Source organism: Xenopus laevis, chromosome 1S, assembly GCF_017654675.1.
Source record: "Xenopus laevis strain J_2021 chromosome 1S, Xenopus_laevis_v10.1, whole genome shotgun sequence".
Lineage (NCBI taxonomy): Eukaryota > Metazoa > Chordata > Amphibia > Anura > Pipidae > Xenopus > Xenopus laevis.
In genome coordinates this window covers 165,614,868-165,631,931 of record NC_054372.1, presented here as the reverse complement: position 1 = coordinate 165,631,931, position 17,064 = coordinate 165,614,868, and the positions used below count along the sequence as shown (strand labels likewise).

General features: G+C 36.5%; 1 protein-coding gene across 3 annotated transcripts in view; it reads right to left on the bottom strand.

The window, feature by feature from the left end:
* LOC108707234 (multiple C2 and transmembrane domain-containing protein 1) overlaps positions 1-17,064 on the bottom strand; it is a 359,140-nt gene that overhangs the window by 134,974 nt on the left and 207,102 nt on the right. For all 3 annotated transcript variants that reach the window (XM_041580463.1, XM_018244369.2, XM_041580464.1), the window contains 4 exons: positions 12,497-12,599; positions 12,035-12,136; positions 11,580-11,654; positions 5,973-6,092 (listed from right to left, as the gene is read on the bottom strand). In XM_041580463.1, the coding sequence (XP_041436397.1) occupies positions 5,973-6,092; positions 11,580-11,654; positions 12,035-12,136; positions 12,497-12,599 (400 nt within the window). The remainder of the gene's footprint in view (positions 1-5,972; positions 6,093-11,579; positions 11,655-12,034; positions 12,137-12,496; positions 12,600-17,064) is intronic.

The window sequence follows — 17,064 nt, the reverse complement described above, 5'->3', positions numbered from 1 at the left end:
GTGACAATGTTCGAATAAATTAGTCAAAGTCAGGGTAAATAAATGTATATCTGTTGCTACTTATATGCAGACAGGCACCTTGCCATGTTGAAAAGGACCTGGTGCTGCTGATATTGCCCCTCATTGTATGAATTTCATCATGCAGTGAAGGGTTAACACATAATTCAAAACAGCCCCCCTTATAAATACACTTTATAACTTTGTAACCCCCCCTAAATTTGGTGTTTTTCCAAGGAAAATCAAGATGTTAGTTATTTATGATTAGAACCTATGTAGCTTGTACAACCAGGATCTTTTATGATTTGTTTCAACCAATATATTCTAAGAAAGGGATAGCTGCGCTTGTCATACGTGCCGAATACAGAAAAAAAAAAGAATTTATATTATCGAAGACAGAAACAGAAACTGTATATAATTTATGTAAATTATATACAATTTATGTAAATTATATACAGTACTGAAGCAAATATTTAGGCAGTAAAAAACACAGAAAACATTTTTATACCTTTCTTGTATATATTGACTTGTTTTTTGAGAAAATATTTCCACAAGGAGGATGATTAGTGATACATAAATTCGCCAGGCGCAAATTCGTGGCAAATTTGCACGTTTCGCCTACTGGCTACGAAAATTCGCCCGCGTCAAAAAATTTTGGATGCAGAAAAGTTACTCGCGTTAAAACCATTGTGCGTCCACCTTATTTCGGATTTCAGATCAAAATTGATGCGGGCATCAAAATTAGCATTTTGCAAATTTTTTCTGTTTTGCGAATTTCGCAGGAAATTTGAGAATTTTTCGGCGAAACAGGACAAATTTGCCCATCACTAATGATGATACTTTAACTGTCAGTATTTTAATATAAATATTTCATTATCTTTAACACGTTTATACTATACCCTCCCAAGGTTCTCCAGGAAAGGCCCCCTATAATCTTTTTGGCACTAGATCATCTACCACTAATGCCAAGAAAAGATACTTGCTAAAATCCAGAATATATTTAAAAACTGAATAGTAAAAAAAAAGTATGAAAAGCAGCTTTGCAAGTTTTTTGGAAAGCTGGGGCATATTAGAAGAAGATATATTTTTATGTAACATTCTAATTTCCAGTGATTTTCACCAAACACATTTCCTCCAAAGCATACGAGACATAAAAGGAAGATATTTCTTGTTTTTCAAGTGAGACAAAAATGCCAGTTGATGCTAATTGGCTTAACTGTACCAATGGTGCTTTATATTTGCAATTTATGAATACCAAGCCCTTTTATATTAGCCTCCCCACTCCATATTTCATGTTCAATGTTCCTCCCAGTTAAATCTGCACTTCTCTCTCCTCATTCACTTATGATCTCCTCGAAAAAGGCAAGGGCACATTTTTTTTGATGATGCACATCTTAAACTTTTCATTAAGCAACCACATTTAAATTCTACCTTTTTGTGCACTCTGACATTTTTGTCTGGCATTTTCATTAATTTTGCGACATACATAAATGTAACTGAAATGTTAACTGATCAATACTTTGTCTCTCTCATGTAGCAATAGAGCACCATTCCCACAGGAGCACACAGCAGTACAGAAATGAAATGTGTAAAATATCAAATGTTAATGTTAAACACAGCAGCACTTATAACGACTGAAAAGGCTAAAACAATTCAAAATGGACAGATGGTACCACAAATTATCTACAATCACTTTGAAAGATTAAAGTTTGTCCTGTAGAATAATTCATTGACGCACGCATAAGTGTGTCCTTTCACTGATGGCTTTGTTGTCCAATTATTATTTTTTTTGCTCTTGTTACAGAGAGAAATGAAAGTAATGGAAAGCAAAGAAAGGTAAATTAGAAAAGAAACAACAGTGGACATGAGTGTTATTTAGCAATGTTGTGTTTTATCATATTTACTAGAATTCAGAATTCAGGACAAGGGAAGAAACTGTAAAACAAAAGCACAAACCAAGTTGGCTAATTTAAATGAAATACATAAATTAATATTTAGGAAGAAGTTACCTGGGGTTTCACTTTGTATAAACTCAATTTGAGCTCATTCCTATATACAGTCATATGAAAAAGTTTGGGAACCCCTCTTAATTCTTTGGAGTTTTGTTTATCATTGGCTGAGATTTCAAAGTAGCAACTTCCTTTTGATATACAGGTATAACATGCCTTATGGAAACAGTAGTATTTCAGCAGTGACATAAAGTTTATTGGATTAATAGAATATATGCATCATAACAAAATTAGACAGAGCTATTACATCAATACTTAGTCGAGCCTCCTTTTGCAAATGTAACAGTCTCTAGACGCCTCCTGTATTTGGTGAGTGTCTGGATTCTGGATGGTGGTATCTTAGACCATTCGTCTATACAAAATCTCTCCAGTTCAGTTAAATTTGATGGCTGCCGAGCATGGACAGCCTGCTTCAAATCATCCCATAGATTTTCGATGATATTCAAGTTGGAGGCCATTCCAGAATACTGTACTTCTGCATAAATGACTTTGTAGCTTTTGAAGTGTGTTTAGGGTCATTGTCTTGTTGGAATATCTAACCCCTGCGTAACTTCAACTTTGTGACTGATGATTAAACATTATCTTGAAGAATTTGTTGATATTGGGTTGAATTCATCCAGCCATCGGCATGATGGAACCTCCACCAAATTTAACAGTAGGTAGCAGGTGTTTTTTCTTGGAATGCAGTGTTCTTCTTCCACAATGCAAAGTGCTTTTTGTTATGACCAAATAACTAAATTTTTGTCCCATCAGTCCAAAGCACTTTGTTCTTAAATGACTGTGGCTTGTCTTTTTTTGAAAGTTTTTATTTATTAATATTTTCACATTTACTGGAGAAAGAGAGAGAGTAGGGAGAGAAAAAAAGGGGAGGAAAAAGGAGTGTTATAGAGGAAAGAGAGAAGAGGTATTGATGGGCTTCTCTGTCACTGAGTTACAAATCATACATATACTGTACATTTGTGCATTATAATCAGTGTACACGGCTATCAACTAGCCAAATGTTGATCCTTTCAAGGTGCCGTACTGTCCATATGCGGGTCCTCTAGCCAGTGGTTCCAGATCTTCGCAAACTTGGCTGGGCATCCACATATGTAAATTTTTGACGGGGAAGCATGTTGTCTATTAACTTAATCCAAGATGCCAAAGAAGGTGGTTCCATTGCTTTCCAAGTCAGCAGTAATGCTTTTTTAACATAGTGTAAAAGCTGTAGAATACACAGTCTATTGGCAGAAGGCAAAGAGAGATCCTCTGTGTGTCCCAGCAAGCAGAACGTTGGGGACTGGATGTTTGGTAGCCCTAGCGAAGTGTTCATAAAGTTAAGTATTGTAGTCCAAAATTGTTGGATCTTAGGACAGTCCCAGAACACATGAAAAAAGTTTCCCTGTGACTGTGGCTTGTCTAAATGATCTTTTGCATACAACAAGTGACTCTGCTTGTGGCGTGAGTGCAGAAAGGACTTCTTTCTCATCACCCTGCCATACAGATGTTCTTTGTGCAAATTGCACTGAATTGTAGAACGATGTACAGATACACCATTTGCAGCAAGACGTTCTTGCAGGACTTTTGAGGTAAAAAAAATTATTTTCCAGCTGGCTAAACTGGTGAGAAGTGATACTGCAACTGTGATCTGCTAATCGTTTAACAAATAGAAACCCCCCATAGGTAGGGCAGAGGCAACTTAGGAACAAAGCAATATACAGTGTATATACAGTATATAAACAAAACTGATGTATTCAAATTATAGGGCTGCTTAAATAATTCATTCATTGATTATTTCAGATACTGTGTCAAAAATACTGATTTTCAATATGATGAGCTGCTTTATACGACGGATCATTAATGTTATAGGGTTGATGCACCTCTAAGCTGATACAGTACATTTATAAGCTAAGCATATGAAATGCAGAATTTCTAGATATATTACGGATCTTTAAACAAACCACTGGGTGCAAGTGTAACAGCACTAAGGGACAAAGGAGCATGTCCCTATTGCTCATCTAAGGATTATTTGTACCCAGGAGGGAACTTCTGTCTGCCCGGAGTGCTGGATCAAAAAGTTGATCTGCCTAAACAGAAAAAAAGATCTTTGAATGTATTTCCCAGGCTATACAAAACATTTGCAGATCTGTGGCCAGCTTAAAGACAGCTTTCCTTGGCCCAAATTCCAGGACTGAGGCTAGACCCAATAAATGTAGAGTAGGTAATTTAGTCCCTACATCACATAAAATTAAAATATCATAAAATTCACAGTATATATTGCTTAGTACCAAGCCCTGTCAAGTGCTGAAAATAAGCAGCAGGATAAATCATTTTAAACAAAGATATTATATTAGTAACTTGGACATCCTTTAACCTTCTAGCTGCCATGTGAGGATTTAGAGAGGAATCATTTGGAGGATACTAATTAGTTGTTTAACAGTGTATATTTTCTCCTACAGCCAAAGGTGAATAGCCGTGCTTTCTGTTCCATTACTATGCATAAAATATATCACATAAATTATAAACTACATTTTCTCATTAAAACCTAGTCTCACGTTATTTTCGTCAGTGCATACCCAGATATGACCTTTACCTGCTGCCAGTGAAGACCTGGCATAAGGTATATTATACGCACATGGCTCAGATGCTCAATTTCTTTTCCTCTAATTAATTATGATTCTAACAATGTTCCAAGTGAAGGGAAGCCCCATCAGGCATATAGAGATTAAACTTCATTTTTTCAAATACCAAACCAAACCATATTACCTTAAAATGTCCTTGCGTACTAGAGAGATGACACATTAAAGCAACAGTTCCTCTTCAATAGGGAAAGTGCAGAAGAGCTCTGCTGCAGTCTGTTCTCTTTTTCAATTATTCATAGAAGTGATAGATTAAATGTGATACTGGATTCAACAAGTAACCTGATTTATACCACATATTAACAAACTTTTGCAACTGCTCACTTTTCATGTTAGAATTTTGCAACTTTTTAATGCGATTTCATCTCACCTTAAAGGAATGACATCTTCAAAAACATTATTATTATATATTTGTCTTAAAAATGTCCACTTTTACATAAGACTCTGCTTCTTGCTCCTCTTCTTACTTAATGCCCCCCCCCTCTTTTTTTTTTTTTTTTGTTTTGGGTTTAGTTCTGACTTAATGAAATGGTAGGAGGGAATGAAAAATAATAAAAGAAAGCGAGATATCGTGTAAAAAGAATATTGTAACTTATAATTATGCTGATATGTATTTGATATTCTTTATTTAATATGCAATAAAAAAAAAAAAATTAAAAAAAAAAAATGTCCACTTTATGCAAACATAGCATCTGCAACATTTTAAACTAAACCACAACAAACACAATAAAACACATTCTCCAACACAATATAATAATATAAGGGCATATTTCTGGAAACGCTGTTATTTTCAAAGATATTTTTATATACGCCCACATCCATTTTTATCTATCAAGCTCAAATTCTTCGACATTGCAAAATTACAGTTGCCATTTGAATGGACTAATGACATGTCTTAATGGTATGAATTTTGGTTCTACATATTTATGCATCTATGTGTCTATGTATATATTATATACTCATTTGTACTCTAGATACAGTACTCTACTTTTCAGCATGCACCTGGGCAATTACTAAGAAAATTGGTGTGCACAATATATATATATATATATATATATATATATATATACATATATATATATATATATATATATATATATATATACAGAATGATTACAGAATAATATATATTATTATATATATATAATAATAATAATACATTACAGAATCATTTGCGAAGAATTAATTTTTCAGCTTTAAAGCGTTTGAATTTAAAGGGAGTGCAAATGTGGACTGTCCTCATTAAGTGTTCAGAATTGAGTTAGGTAGATGACATTTATAAGTTACATTGCTTTTTAAGCAGTGAACGGATGGGATAATTATATGAGGCAGTTGAGGATTATCATACCAGAAAAGCAGCAAGACTCCTTTGGGGTGAGTCCCAATCAAAGCAGCTGTTAATGTAGTAGGCAGCATTGACGAGCACCATGGCACAACGCTTCATGCGGATAAAGTTCCTTAGCAGTAACTATGAAAGAGATGAAAAGATGGAAATATTATCAGAACAATTAAGTCTCAAAGTGACCTGGAAGGTTGACAGCCACTTCTTGAGCGCCACAGTTAAAAGAATTAGAATTATTTTAAAGGGAGAACTCGAAAAGGTTCGTAACAGGGATCATTTTAAATCAACTGAGAAAATAACTAGTCAAGTGCTAGGCTAAGTTCCTTCTTGGCTTTTGCAACAAACGCAAAGGATGAATGCTCATCACAGAATAAATTAGGCAAAGTGGAGTTTTAAAACTCAATTTGAATGATTATCGTGTTTCCTCTTACAGAGCACTGTGTATGTGGCATTGTACACTGAACTGTCCTCACACAATGAGTCTCTGCTATTTACAGCTCACAATTTGGGACCAGAGGCGTAACTAGATATAACTGGGCCCCACAGCAAAATTTTTAAGGCTCCCAAAATGTTTAGAGATTGACCTGTTTTACCAATGTTTAATGAAATTGTATTTGAATAAGGACCTCGAAGGGCCCCCATACCTCCTGGTATAGTCACTGGGTCAGCTTCCTCTGTAGTTACCCCCTGTTTGGGACCAGTGCAAGAATGAGGGATTTATTCAAATTCAGTTTCCTGAATCAGAACCCTGAACTCACTCTCATCTGCTAAGGTGATGTCTTTTGCACTCATTTCACACAGAGACAGACTGAACACTTAGAACTTATACAGTTTTGGTTATGGGACCCCTGACTGAGGTCTGTGAAACCACAACTAAAAACTCACTTTCTCTAAAACCATGAATGTCATGTCATTAATTAAAAGATCTGAAAAAACTGAAAAAAGCATGAACAGGAAAAGTCTCAGAAAAGTCTACTTCTGGCACAATAACTATTGTCACACAAAAGCTGGTGTCAAAAACATCCGAAAGCCTCTGAAACCATAAATCAAAGAAAGATCTTCCAGTTGTAAAAGGAACATCTGCCATTGACTTCTTCGTGATTTTCGTTTTTAGCTGGAGTAGTTTTGTATTTAATATATCAGCCCCTAAATCCTCCTAATCAACACATCCTTTAAAGATCCATACAAAATTGTTAATATAGGTATTTCAGACAGTACTAAAAAGTGTAGTTCATTATGGGGATTATTTATCTAGGTCTGAATTTATCTCAGTATTTCTAAACTTCGAGCAACTCCGAAATCCTGAATGGACCTTATTTATAAAGAAAAAAGCCCGAAAAAATTGAGTAGGGCAAACTTCGGAAACTCTGAATTATTTGTTCCAAATTTTCAGAGTTTTTTGCACCAAAACCCCAAAATCATCATATATCGGTACAGACATCATCGCAGACACTGGGACCTTCCCCATTGACTTATACAGGACCTCGAGAGCTTTAAGATGCTGGGGTTTCGGATTCTGAATTTTCAGACTTTGATAAATGTCTAAAAATTCGTCATTTTGTTTATCTGCCCCGAAAACAACGAATTATTCAAGGTTCAGATATTTGGAGCTTGATAAATAATCCCCTTAATGTCACACATTCTGTCCTGTATTTTGACATGTACAAGTGCATATATTGATAATTGATAATAAGTGCAACCGACTTGTGCCAAGGGAATTGTACACTAATGTTATTGTTAATATTGCACACCAAAAATTACATTTGTAATGTAAATACAGGGGAAACTGTACCCTTCACCACTGCAAGCAATTTGCCATATTGTTGCATTGCACACAAGTTGTGATGGTTGCAGGTGAGCATTCATCTCTAATTATGCTTTCTAGGTCACTTCTACAGCAATAAGGATGATGTGTGGCAGAGACCTCTAAACTAAGTAAATGCCTGCCCTTGTATGTGAGCAGGACAGCAGGTCAAAAGTATGACTCTCCTGTTAAATGTGTGACATATGAGAGGACTGGAATATCTTTGCTAGAAAAGTTTAATAAAAAGCCTGGTATTCCCTTATAGTAAGCACAGTTAATTAGAAGAATAATAGAATACAGTGGTCCTCGTTGTTGTAAAAGATAAAATGTCCTTGCCGTACAATTGATTCAAATATGATTTACCATGTAATGCAATAAAGCTAAACAGTTTTATCAAGATTTGCACAGTTAAGTTAAGCCACAATCAGTTTGATTTTTCAATGTTTAAGCACAGAAGCATTTATAATTAAAAATATTAGCAACATCTTTGTGTTGCAAATCTTATTAATGCTAATAAACATGCAGTGAAACCAGTTTGCGATGTAATTGCATGCTGGGGATATAATGCACCACAAAAGAATGCAGAGAAAATGTGACGAATAAGTAAGACAAAAATAAAAACGTTTTAATAAAAATGTAGGCCTGAGTTATGGAAAAACACAGGCTTGTGTTCCTGTAATAACATTTCCTAAAGGCATAAGCCTGTGAGAAAAAGTACAACAGAGAAGACAAAGGTAAATGTATAAAACATCTTTTTCTTATTCATGTATTCAAAGTAAAACCAGGTTAAGTGATTTGTTCTATAACAATATTCAAAGTAAAAAGACAATAAAATGTGTTTCTATAGAACATTCAATATCTGCAACTTTTCTTTCCATATATGATAGAGAATTTTCACACTAGCCTCATCCCACTCTTAAGTACAATATAGGTGTAATTTACTAAGTGCAGGCCAGAGTACAGAGTTTAAAAAAAAGGTGCACAATCCACCACTTGGCACCATGCCTGAGGTAGAGGTAGATTAGTTGCAGAGTACATTGCATCATTGTTGAGACAGAATTGGCAAGTTTTAGGTTTACCTTGTGGATATACCCTTTAGTGATCTCCTCCAGCAGAATCATTAAGGGGACATCCCTTACATCCCTGGGCCAATAGGGGTAAGCATGCCACCTGTGAGCATAAGCTACAGTCACAAAACCTCCTCAGCCAGTTGGGGAATTCCCAGGCCAGTAGGAGATATAACCCTATGGGTCCCTACACATGCTTTTACTACATGATGGCTCATCAATAACTGACCTATCACTTTTTTTGCTCAATTCTTGCATTTCTTCCAATCTCTCCTGTTCCAGGACTCTTTTCTTCCTTCTTAGTATTCTTCTTTCTTTATATGCCTTTTCTGCTTGCATCACTAACTATAATGTCTATCTATTTCTGTATGTATATCTATTTTTCATTAATGTTGGGCACTCCTCTATTTTTCCAGTTCGTTTGGTTTAATACTTACTTCTAGTTTCTGCAATTTGGTTTTAATTTTTCTATAGCAATTTTATTTTTTTCCCATTTTTCTTCAAATCCTTACAAAAGGCAAATCCTATTCCAAAGGTATTGTATCCATGTCCACTATAGAACACACTATATTCCCCTGCATCTATAATGTTGGTATCTTGCCATCTAATTTCCTGTAATGCAGCTGTACTTTCCTTATATTTGCTAAGTTCACTTTCTAAATTTCTTGGTGATGCTGGTTTTTAGAGGCTTCATACATTCCTTGTTGCCAGAAACCAAAGTCATTTTCCTTTAACGTGCTTGGTCATTTCTGATTTTCCATTAGACATCTATCATTTAATTGTTTACTACAGTACTTTTTTTCTAAGACTGGGTAGTAAGTCCTATGCTCAACCCCCAACCTTAAGGACTGGAAAACTTCAATTTTGGGTTGTTTCCTTCCCTAGAGAGTGCCTTCACTACAACTACTGAGGTATTTCTCTTGGTGAGTTGCTTTTAATCTGGCTCCTGTCCTTGTCCTTCCTTGGCTAGTGTGGCCCTACCAGGAGCTTAAACTCCAGTCAGCATAGGTCTCAGGGTCATAGCAGGGCACAAAAACCTCCTCACCATGATAAGTTTTGAGAAGATTATTGCTTTTATTTTTTTCTATTCAGGTCCTGTCCCTGTTTATCTTCCAGTATGTCACTGAAACTACTGCCTGGTTGCTAAGACACATTGGACTCATACAGATAGATATTCCAAACTGAAGAATGGTTCAAGATCATAAAAAAAAAAAGACATTAGACCAACTGTACACTGTCTCAGAATAGAACTGTCTACATGGTACTTAAAGTTACTTCACATGGAGCTGTCAGGAGATTTGTAACAGGAAATGGAGCCCAAAAAGTGTGTCCTAACAAAACCATTGTACTTAAACTGATTTGTAAATCTGTTTTTTACATTACTATATAGAACCACGTAAATCTCAATAACATTTTGAAATTTGAAGCTCATACAAAACAATAAAACAAATTGTTGCGTGCCTATTCAATGACCTATTGACTGGGGTAATGGCCTAGAAAGTCCGGTCTGTGGGCCAATTGCGGCCCGTGTTCAAATGAATACCGGCCTCCAGTCTCTCTCAAGAAATTCATAATAATGTGGCCAGCCTGTGATGGTATCCAAACACAGTAGTAGGGTAAAAGCCTTGTATTCACCCTGGTGCTGAAAGTGCAATAGCCTGTGCTTACGGAATGCATTTTAGGACATTGTCAGGAGAAATCCGTCCTGTATGCGATCTCCTATGCTAGAGGAATACAACGTTGCCAGCTTTTCCACTCACCTCTCCTCAAAGCAGACGTCACAACTCACTCCTCCCTCCTCAGCTGTAAGCTCCTGCTCCTCACTCCTTCCTCCTCAGCCATCCGTCCTGGGTCCTAGCTTCTCCCTCCTCAGTTGTCAGCTCTAGCTCAAATTTGATTATTGCAGTTAAAAAACCTAAAACACCTATTGGCTAAATGAAATGGCAGAACAAGTAACTATAATCAGGGTGCAGGGTTGAATATGCACACCCTGAGGAGTGAGGAGCAAGACCTGATGGCTGAGGAGGGAGAAGCTAGGACCCAGTACGGATGGCAGAGGAGGGAGAAGGGAGGAGTGAGGACCCAGGACGTATGGCTGTGGAGGGAGGAGCGAGGACCCAGGACGGATGGCTGAGGAGTGAGGAGCGTGATGTGAAGTCAGCCTCGGAGTATGGTTAAGTAAAAAAGCATGCCATGTCGCATTGCTCTAGCTTAGGATATCGCATGCAGGACAGATTTCCCCTAACGATGTCCTAATATGTGTCTTTTGCTATGTGCCACTCTCCTTTGCTCTCTGCACTGCTGCAGTCTCACCCACTGTCTGTAAAGCCTGCTGCAGTTTCCCTGGCTGTGTAATACCTCTGCACTCACAGTCAGTACCATTCTGCCTGCATCCCACATGGTGCATAGAGGTTAAATCTTAAATAGTAAGAACTTGTAAAGAATATTCTTGTAGGGCAGCAATGTAACATATTACATGGAACGTATCTTATTACATGGAAAGAATGACACAAAATCTGGGATTAGTTTGTGACACCTGTATATACCTGTACCTGAGATATTCATAATGTATTTTGTTTATTAAAAAAATAAGAATTTCAGAGCCAGAAAAAGATTAAGAATAACTGAAAAGTTGCTAAAAACAGGCCAAACCATAACTTGCTTAAAGTTCATTTAAAGGTGAACTTGAATGCACTTTTAATCTCTTTCATGCGTTATCATAACATCCACAATTATATTTACCTGTTTAGAGAGCCTTGACTCATCCTCAATGTATTTCTGTTCTTTTGGTACCAGTGACCCCAGACATGCCTTTACCTGAACCAAGGAATATACATTTTAGAAAGAGTCATGCTGCTTATTACACAGATTCTTTGCTTCATATGTATAATTGGTGATAGATTATGCACCCTAATTGAAAATTCACAAAAGCAAAACGTAAAGAGGGACATATCTGTATATTATTAGAGAGGAGAAGACCTGCATGCTAAATAAGTGTAGTGGCCTCAACAGTAACAACAGCTGCATAGTAATATGTAGGGAGGGCGCGCCATGCTGTGGTTGAATACTATTCTCTACCTAACAGAGAGGTTTAAATGAAATCAGAGTTGACAGACATACTCTAAAGATTGGGAACAAAAGCTTTCAAGAAAGCAGGCTCTTTATCAACAAGAAAAAAAGACAAAGTTAAGACTTACAGCATTAAAAATCACATCTACTTCAAGATAGATGACCCCCTTTGTTGGCCCTGTCAACTGCTTGTTTTTCAAGACATAGGCTTTCTGTTCACCATTTTGAATCTGTGGGAAGAAAGACATGACAGCCGTCTGTCTCCTGGTCTCCAGTGAATACTCACCCGGTAACCTTTGACTCCCAGCTGCTGAAACTGACATGGAGCCAAAAACAACTATGGCAATTCTGACAAGTACCTGTTCATTACCAGCACAGAGCCTGTCAGGAAAAATTAACTACCGTGGGATTCAACATGGTCGTGGCCTGAGTGTGTTACATTTTATTATTTCTTTTTTTATTATTATTATTATTATTGTTATTCTATATTTCAGCTGAGAATTGACAGACGTTGAACTGACATCCCACCCCTCCCCCTTCCTCTGGTTGGAGAGAAACATTGAGCTGTATGGCAGCTGAATGAAACTTACATACAACAAGGGTACTGCAACTTTGCCCAGGAAATCAGCACTGCGATCTCGGTCTTCATCATAAACTGTCACTTCAAGGACTGAGTGGATATCTTTTATATTGCTTTATTGAGAGAGAGAGAGAGAGAGAGAGAGAGAGAGAGAGAGAGAGAGAGAGAGAGAGAGAGAGAGAGAGAGAGAGAGAGAGAGAGAAAGAAAGAAAGAAAGAAAGAAAGAAAGAAAGAAAGAAAGAAAGAAAGAAAGAAAGAAAGAAAGAAAGAAAGAAAAAGAAAGAAAGATGTATTATCAAGGTTACTAACAGGTATTACTTATTCATTGGCCTCATTGGCTGCTTTGAATAAGTTCATATTCATTAGAGCTCATTTATAAACATTGGGCAAATTTGCACCTAGGCAGTAACCCACAGCAACCAATATGTGATTAGCTTTTTCAGCTAGCTGCAGATTAAACACTAAAAGCAATCATCTGATTGGTTGCCATTGGTTACTGCCCAGGAGCAAATTTGCCCAGTGTATACATTAAATGACTCCCATTGTCTTTTCCAAGTACTAGTGCAATCCAAGATTGCAAGCCTTATTGGCTTTTCACCTGGTGGGTGAAAAGTGCAGGGATACCTACTCTGGAGTGACATCCCATCATCTACACATAAAAAACTTTCATTCATTTTCATTGTTCATCATAATCTCAATACCAGAATCAACACAAAGAAAAACTCATCAAGATGAAAGTCGAGTAGGGAATCTAAGTTATTGACCATTAGACAATACCAGATTGCTTCTATATGAAAGCTATATTAATCGTTAGATGCAGTACAATAGAAAGTGTCATTTTGTTAGTCGGTTGAGCTCCACTGAAATAATAAAATACTTGAACTGGGCACTTGGATCTTATACATTATGTGAAGTATCTTCTCAAAATAATCAACACTACATTTGTGTACATTCAACAGTGGTGCACCAAATATGTGGCTGTTGGTACTTTACACTGTACCCCAACCATTTGATTCTGAAGTACTGTTTGGCTTGCCTCTACAAAAGCATCCTTCCTAAACTTCATAAGTGGAGAATAATGAAGATGTAAGAAAGCTTAGCCTCCACAATAATAGTTACAGTGGCCAAATGTTATATATTTATTTATGTAAATATTTCATATTTTAAATTCCATTGGAAGGCCTTCTATTGTTAGACCCCAAACACAGGGTCAGACTAGGCCAGTGAGACAAGGGGGGAAAAAAACGATGGACCCTGCCGGTCCAGGTCTGCTCCCTGCCTTGAACTTATGTCACAATTAAAAGTAACAAGATGTTATTGCTGGCCTCCAGAGTTGGTTCTTTGGAGGCACTTAAAAATATACCATATCGACGGTTGAGTGATTATGATAACTATCCATCCACAATATCTGTTCCATTTAAAGCATGGCGGATTGTTTGCTCATATACTGGCCATAAGCCTCCTTTGATTTCTCCTTTTTTGCCACTATGGAGGAATTCTAATCTGCCTCACTTTGGGACCCTTCAGGATGTTGTTTATTGGCATTCGAAGGGTCTTAGATGTTTGGGAGATATTTTGACAAATCAGATATTCCCTAATTTTCAACAATTGCAGATACAATTTAAAGAACCAAAATTACAGTTTTTTAGATATCTTCAACTACGCCATGCCTTTGAAGCTCAGTTTGATACTCTGGAGGTGAAATTTAATATTCCTCCAGTAGAGGTAATACTTTGAGATCCAAAGAGGGATAAATTGATTTCTAGGCTTTATCAGATACTCATAGGTACTATTCCTCCACCATTTAGTAGGGCCCAGAGGCGTTGGGAAAAAGGTATTTCCTGCTCTTAGTGGGGAACAGTGGGAGGAGGCTACTGACTCACTTTATTGTGATTAAATTTCTTTGCGTGACAGGCTGGTCCAATACAAATTTATTCATCAATTATATATAACCCCTAAAAAGCTTCAGACAATGGGTAGAGAATTGGAAGCCAGATGCCCAAGGTGCCAGGAGTTGGATGCATCTTTTCTGCACCTGGTGTGGCATTGTCCTCCAGTGCAGCAGTTTTGGAAGGATGTGTCGCAGTATTTGGCTGATAATTTAGCGTTTCCCCAGGTGCACTCCCCGGAAATTTGTTTATTGGGATTGGTGGACGATCTTGTACCCTTAAGCAAAACTAGAACACTTATGAGGGTTATACTGTTCTATGCTAAAAAGTTGGTGATAATGAACTGGATGGGTCTAAATAGTCCCACTGTCATTCAATGGGTTAACTTAATTAATAAAATACTTCCGTCTATTAAACTTACTTATCTGGCTAGAAGGTGTATTGGGAAATTTGAGAGAATATGGGAATCGTGGCTGGATATTAATCCGATGGGGAATCTTTAGAAAGTGGAAATAGTATGTCAGTTTGAGGAGGTACCTATATAAGAGATAGTATATAACATGGGCAGAAGATAGGGGGTGGCATAATATAGTGTATGTATGGTGGCAATAGTTTGCTTCCTATGTGAGGGCGAAAGAAGGCATTATTGCTCTACTCCTAATAATATGCGAATTGTGCCTGCATTGGTGGGAGAAATTTATTTGTTTACAATTGTGATAAGAAGATATGCGATAGAATACTAAACATGAAATTGAGAAAGTGAATTCCCTCCCTCCCCTCTTTTGGGTTTTTTTTTTGTTTTTGTTTTTATTTTTTGTGTAAATGGTTCTGTGTTGTCGCTGGGTTTGTCTTTTTATTTTTGTATGTAGTGAGGGTGTGTTCTAATTGGGTACAGTTGAGATCTGGAAGGAACAAATAGTTTAAGTTTTTGGTTGGGAACTAACATCAATTCCCTAAAGAACACTTGCACTTGTTAATTATGAGTAAATTCACGAGCACTAAATAACAAGGCGCCAATATGGGTTAAGTAGCAAGGGTAATGCGCCACAGTATTAAAAGGAATCGTTGGGTATAGTAGCATTGACACTGGCACTATAGTTCACTGGCATTAATTAATTATTTTCTTTTTTCATTTAGCACTATTAGCATTGCCACTTGGTTTTAAAGGGGAAGAAGAACTAATAAATGGAAGGATATAAGTTTATAAATAATTTAGGGTAAATTTAAAACAGTAAATTTAAAACAACACTGGTATTTTAAATTGATAATGCACAGGTATCATGTATAGGTATGGTGAATTGTAACAATACTGGTAGTTGTATACAGAGACACTAATTAATAATATCACATTAAGGGAATGCTAATTGATTGGGGTTCAATTGTATGATGGGATGCTCCTTTTAAGATTCTATTTTTCAAATTGCTGTACAGGAATGTATGTAATTTAATTGTTGAAAATGAAAATAAAAATACATTTAAAAAAAAAAAAAAAAGTAACAAGATGCAAAGTGGCCACAAGTGTAAGAAACAATATTACCGGGAACAGTGTGTGTGTGACTGTGGGGGGCCTTGGGCAGCCCCAATGGGCTCCTGATACCCAAGTCCAGCATGGCCAGCACAAATAAAATGTGACCCACTTTCCCTCTAAGCATCAACAGCAAAGTGCAATGAACTGTTTACACCCCTGCACCCTAAAATTTCATACTACTCGATTTTTTATTTTTTAAGAAAGTAGAGACAAAAAGTCGACATTTTACTACATTTGTCTACATTGTGCCTGTTTTCCCTAACATATGCTGTACATGCTCTGTCACATAATATCATACTTTCCCCACAAAGCCCTGACCTATGCAGTTTCCTACCTGTAGTGGAATGACAATCCCTTCAAAGTTCTGATATCTTGTTTGTGTTCCAGAAAATGAACCACTTATATTAAATATTTTGTTTGGATGGTCTACAGCAGGGATTCTTAACTTATAGCCTAGTGCTCAAAAAGGGTCCCCATTCTGATTAGAGTTTGGCCCTATGATTATGATAACACTCTTGTTACTATAGATGTGTGTTTTTCTTCAATACGAATTTCCATACTAACCCCTCTAAATCACTGCATTAATGTAGGTATGTCAGGTTCACTTTGGCTGATTATGACAAAGAGATAAAAAAGGACATCCAACTGCAAATAGAAAGCTAATTCTACAATTACAAAAGCTGCAAATATAAAGCTATTTTTATGCATTTTGACTATACTAATTTCTGCATAATACTGGCTTTTGCAGTTAACAGAACTATATTTCAAAGATATTATTATATTCACTCTTACATGCCAATTTTGTGATTTCAAGACTCATAAAATACAGAAAAAGGTTGCCCTGACACAGCTGTCATATAGTTCATAAATCAGATTCCTGACAAATACTGATGAATGGAATAATGCTGCAGGCTGCATAGTCATTATATACAGTAAATGTATATTTGTGTATATATTTATACTGAAAATATATAATAAGGACAAGGTATTTTTTGGGAATTAGCAGGCAGTACTCTTTTTATCTGATGTACTCTATGCAGATTGTATAATGAAATATAAACTATAGTGATTGCTGTTTATATTATTTCTGTTTAAAGGGGTTGTTCACCTTTGTGTTAAATCTTAGTATGATGTAGAGAGTAAAATAAAGATTGGACTTTA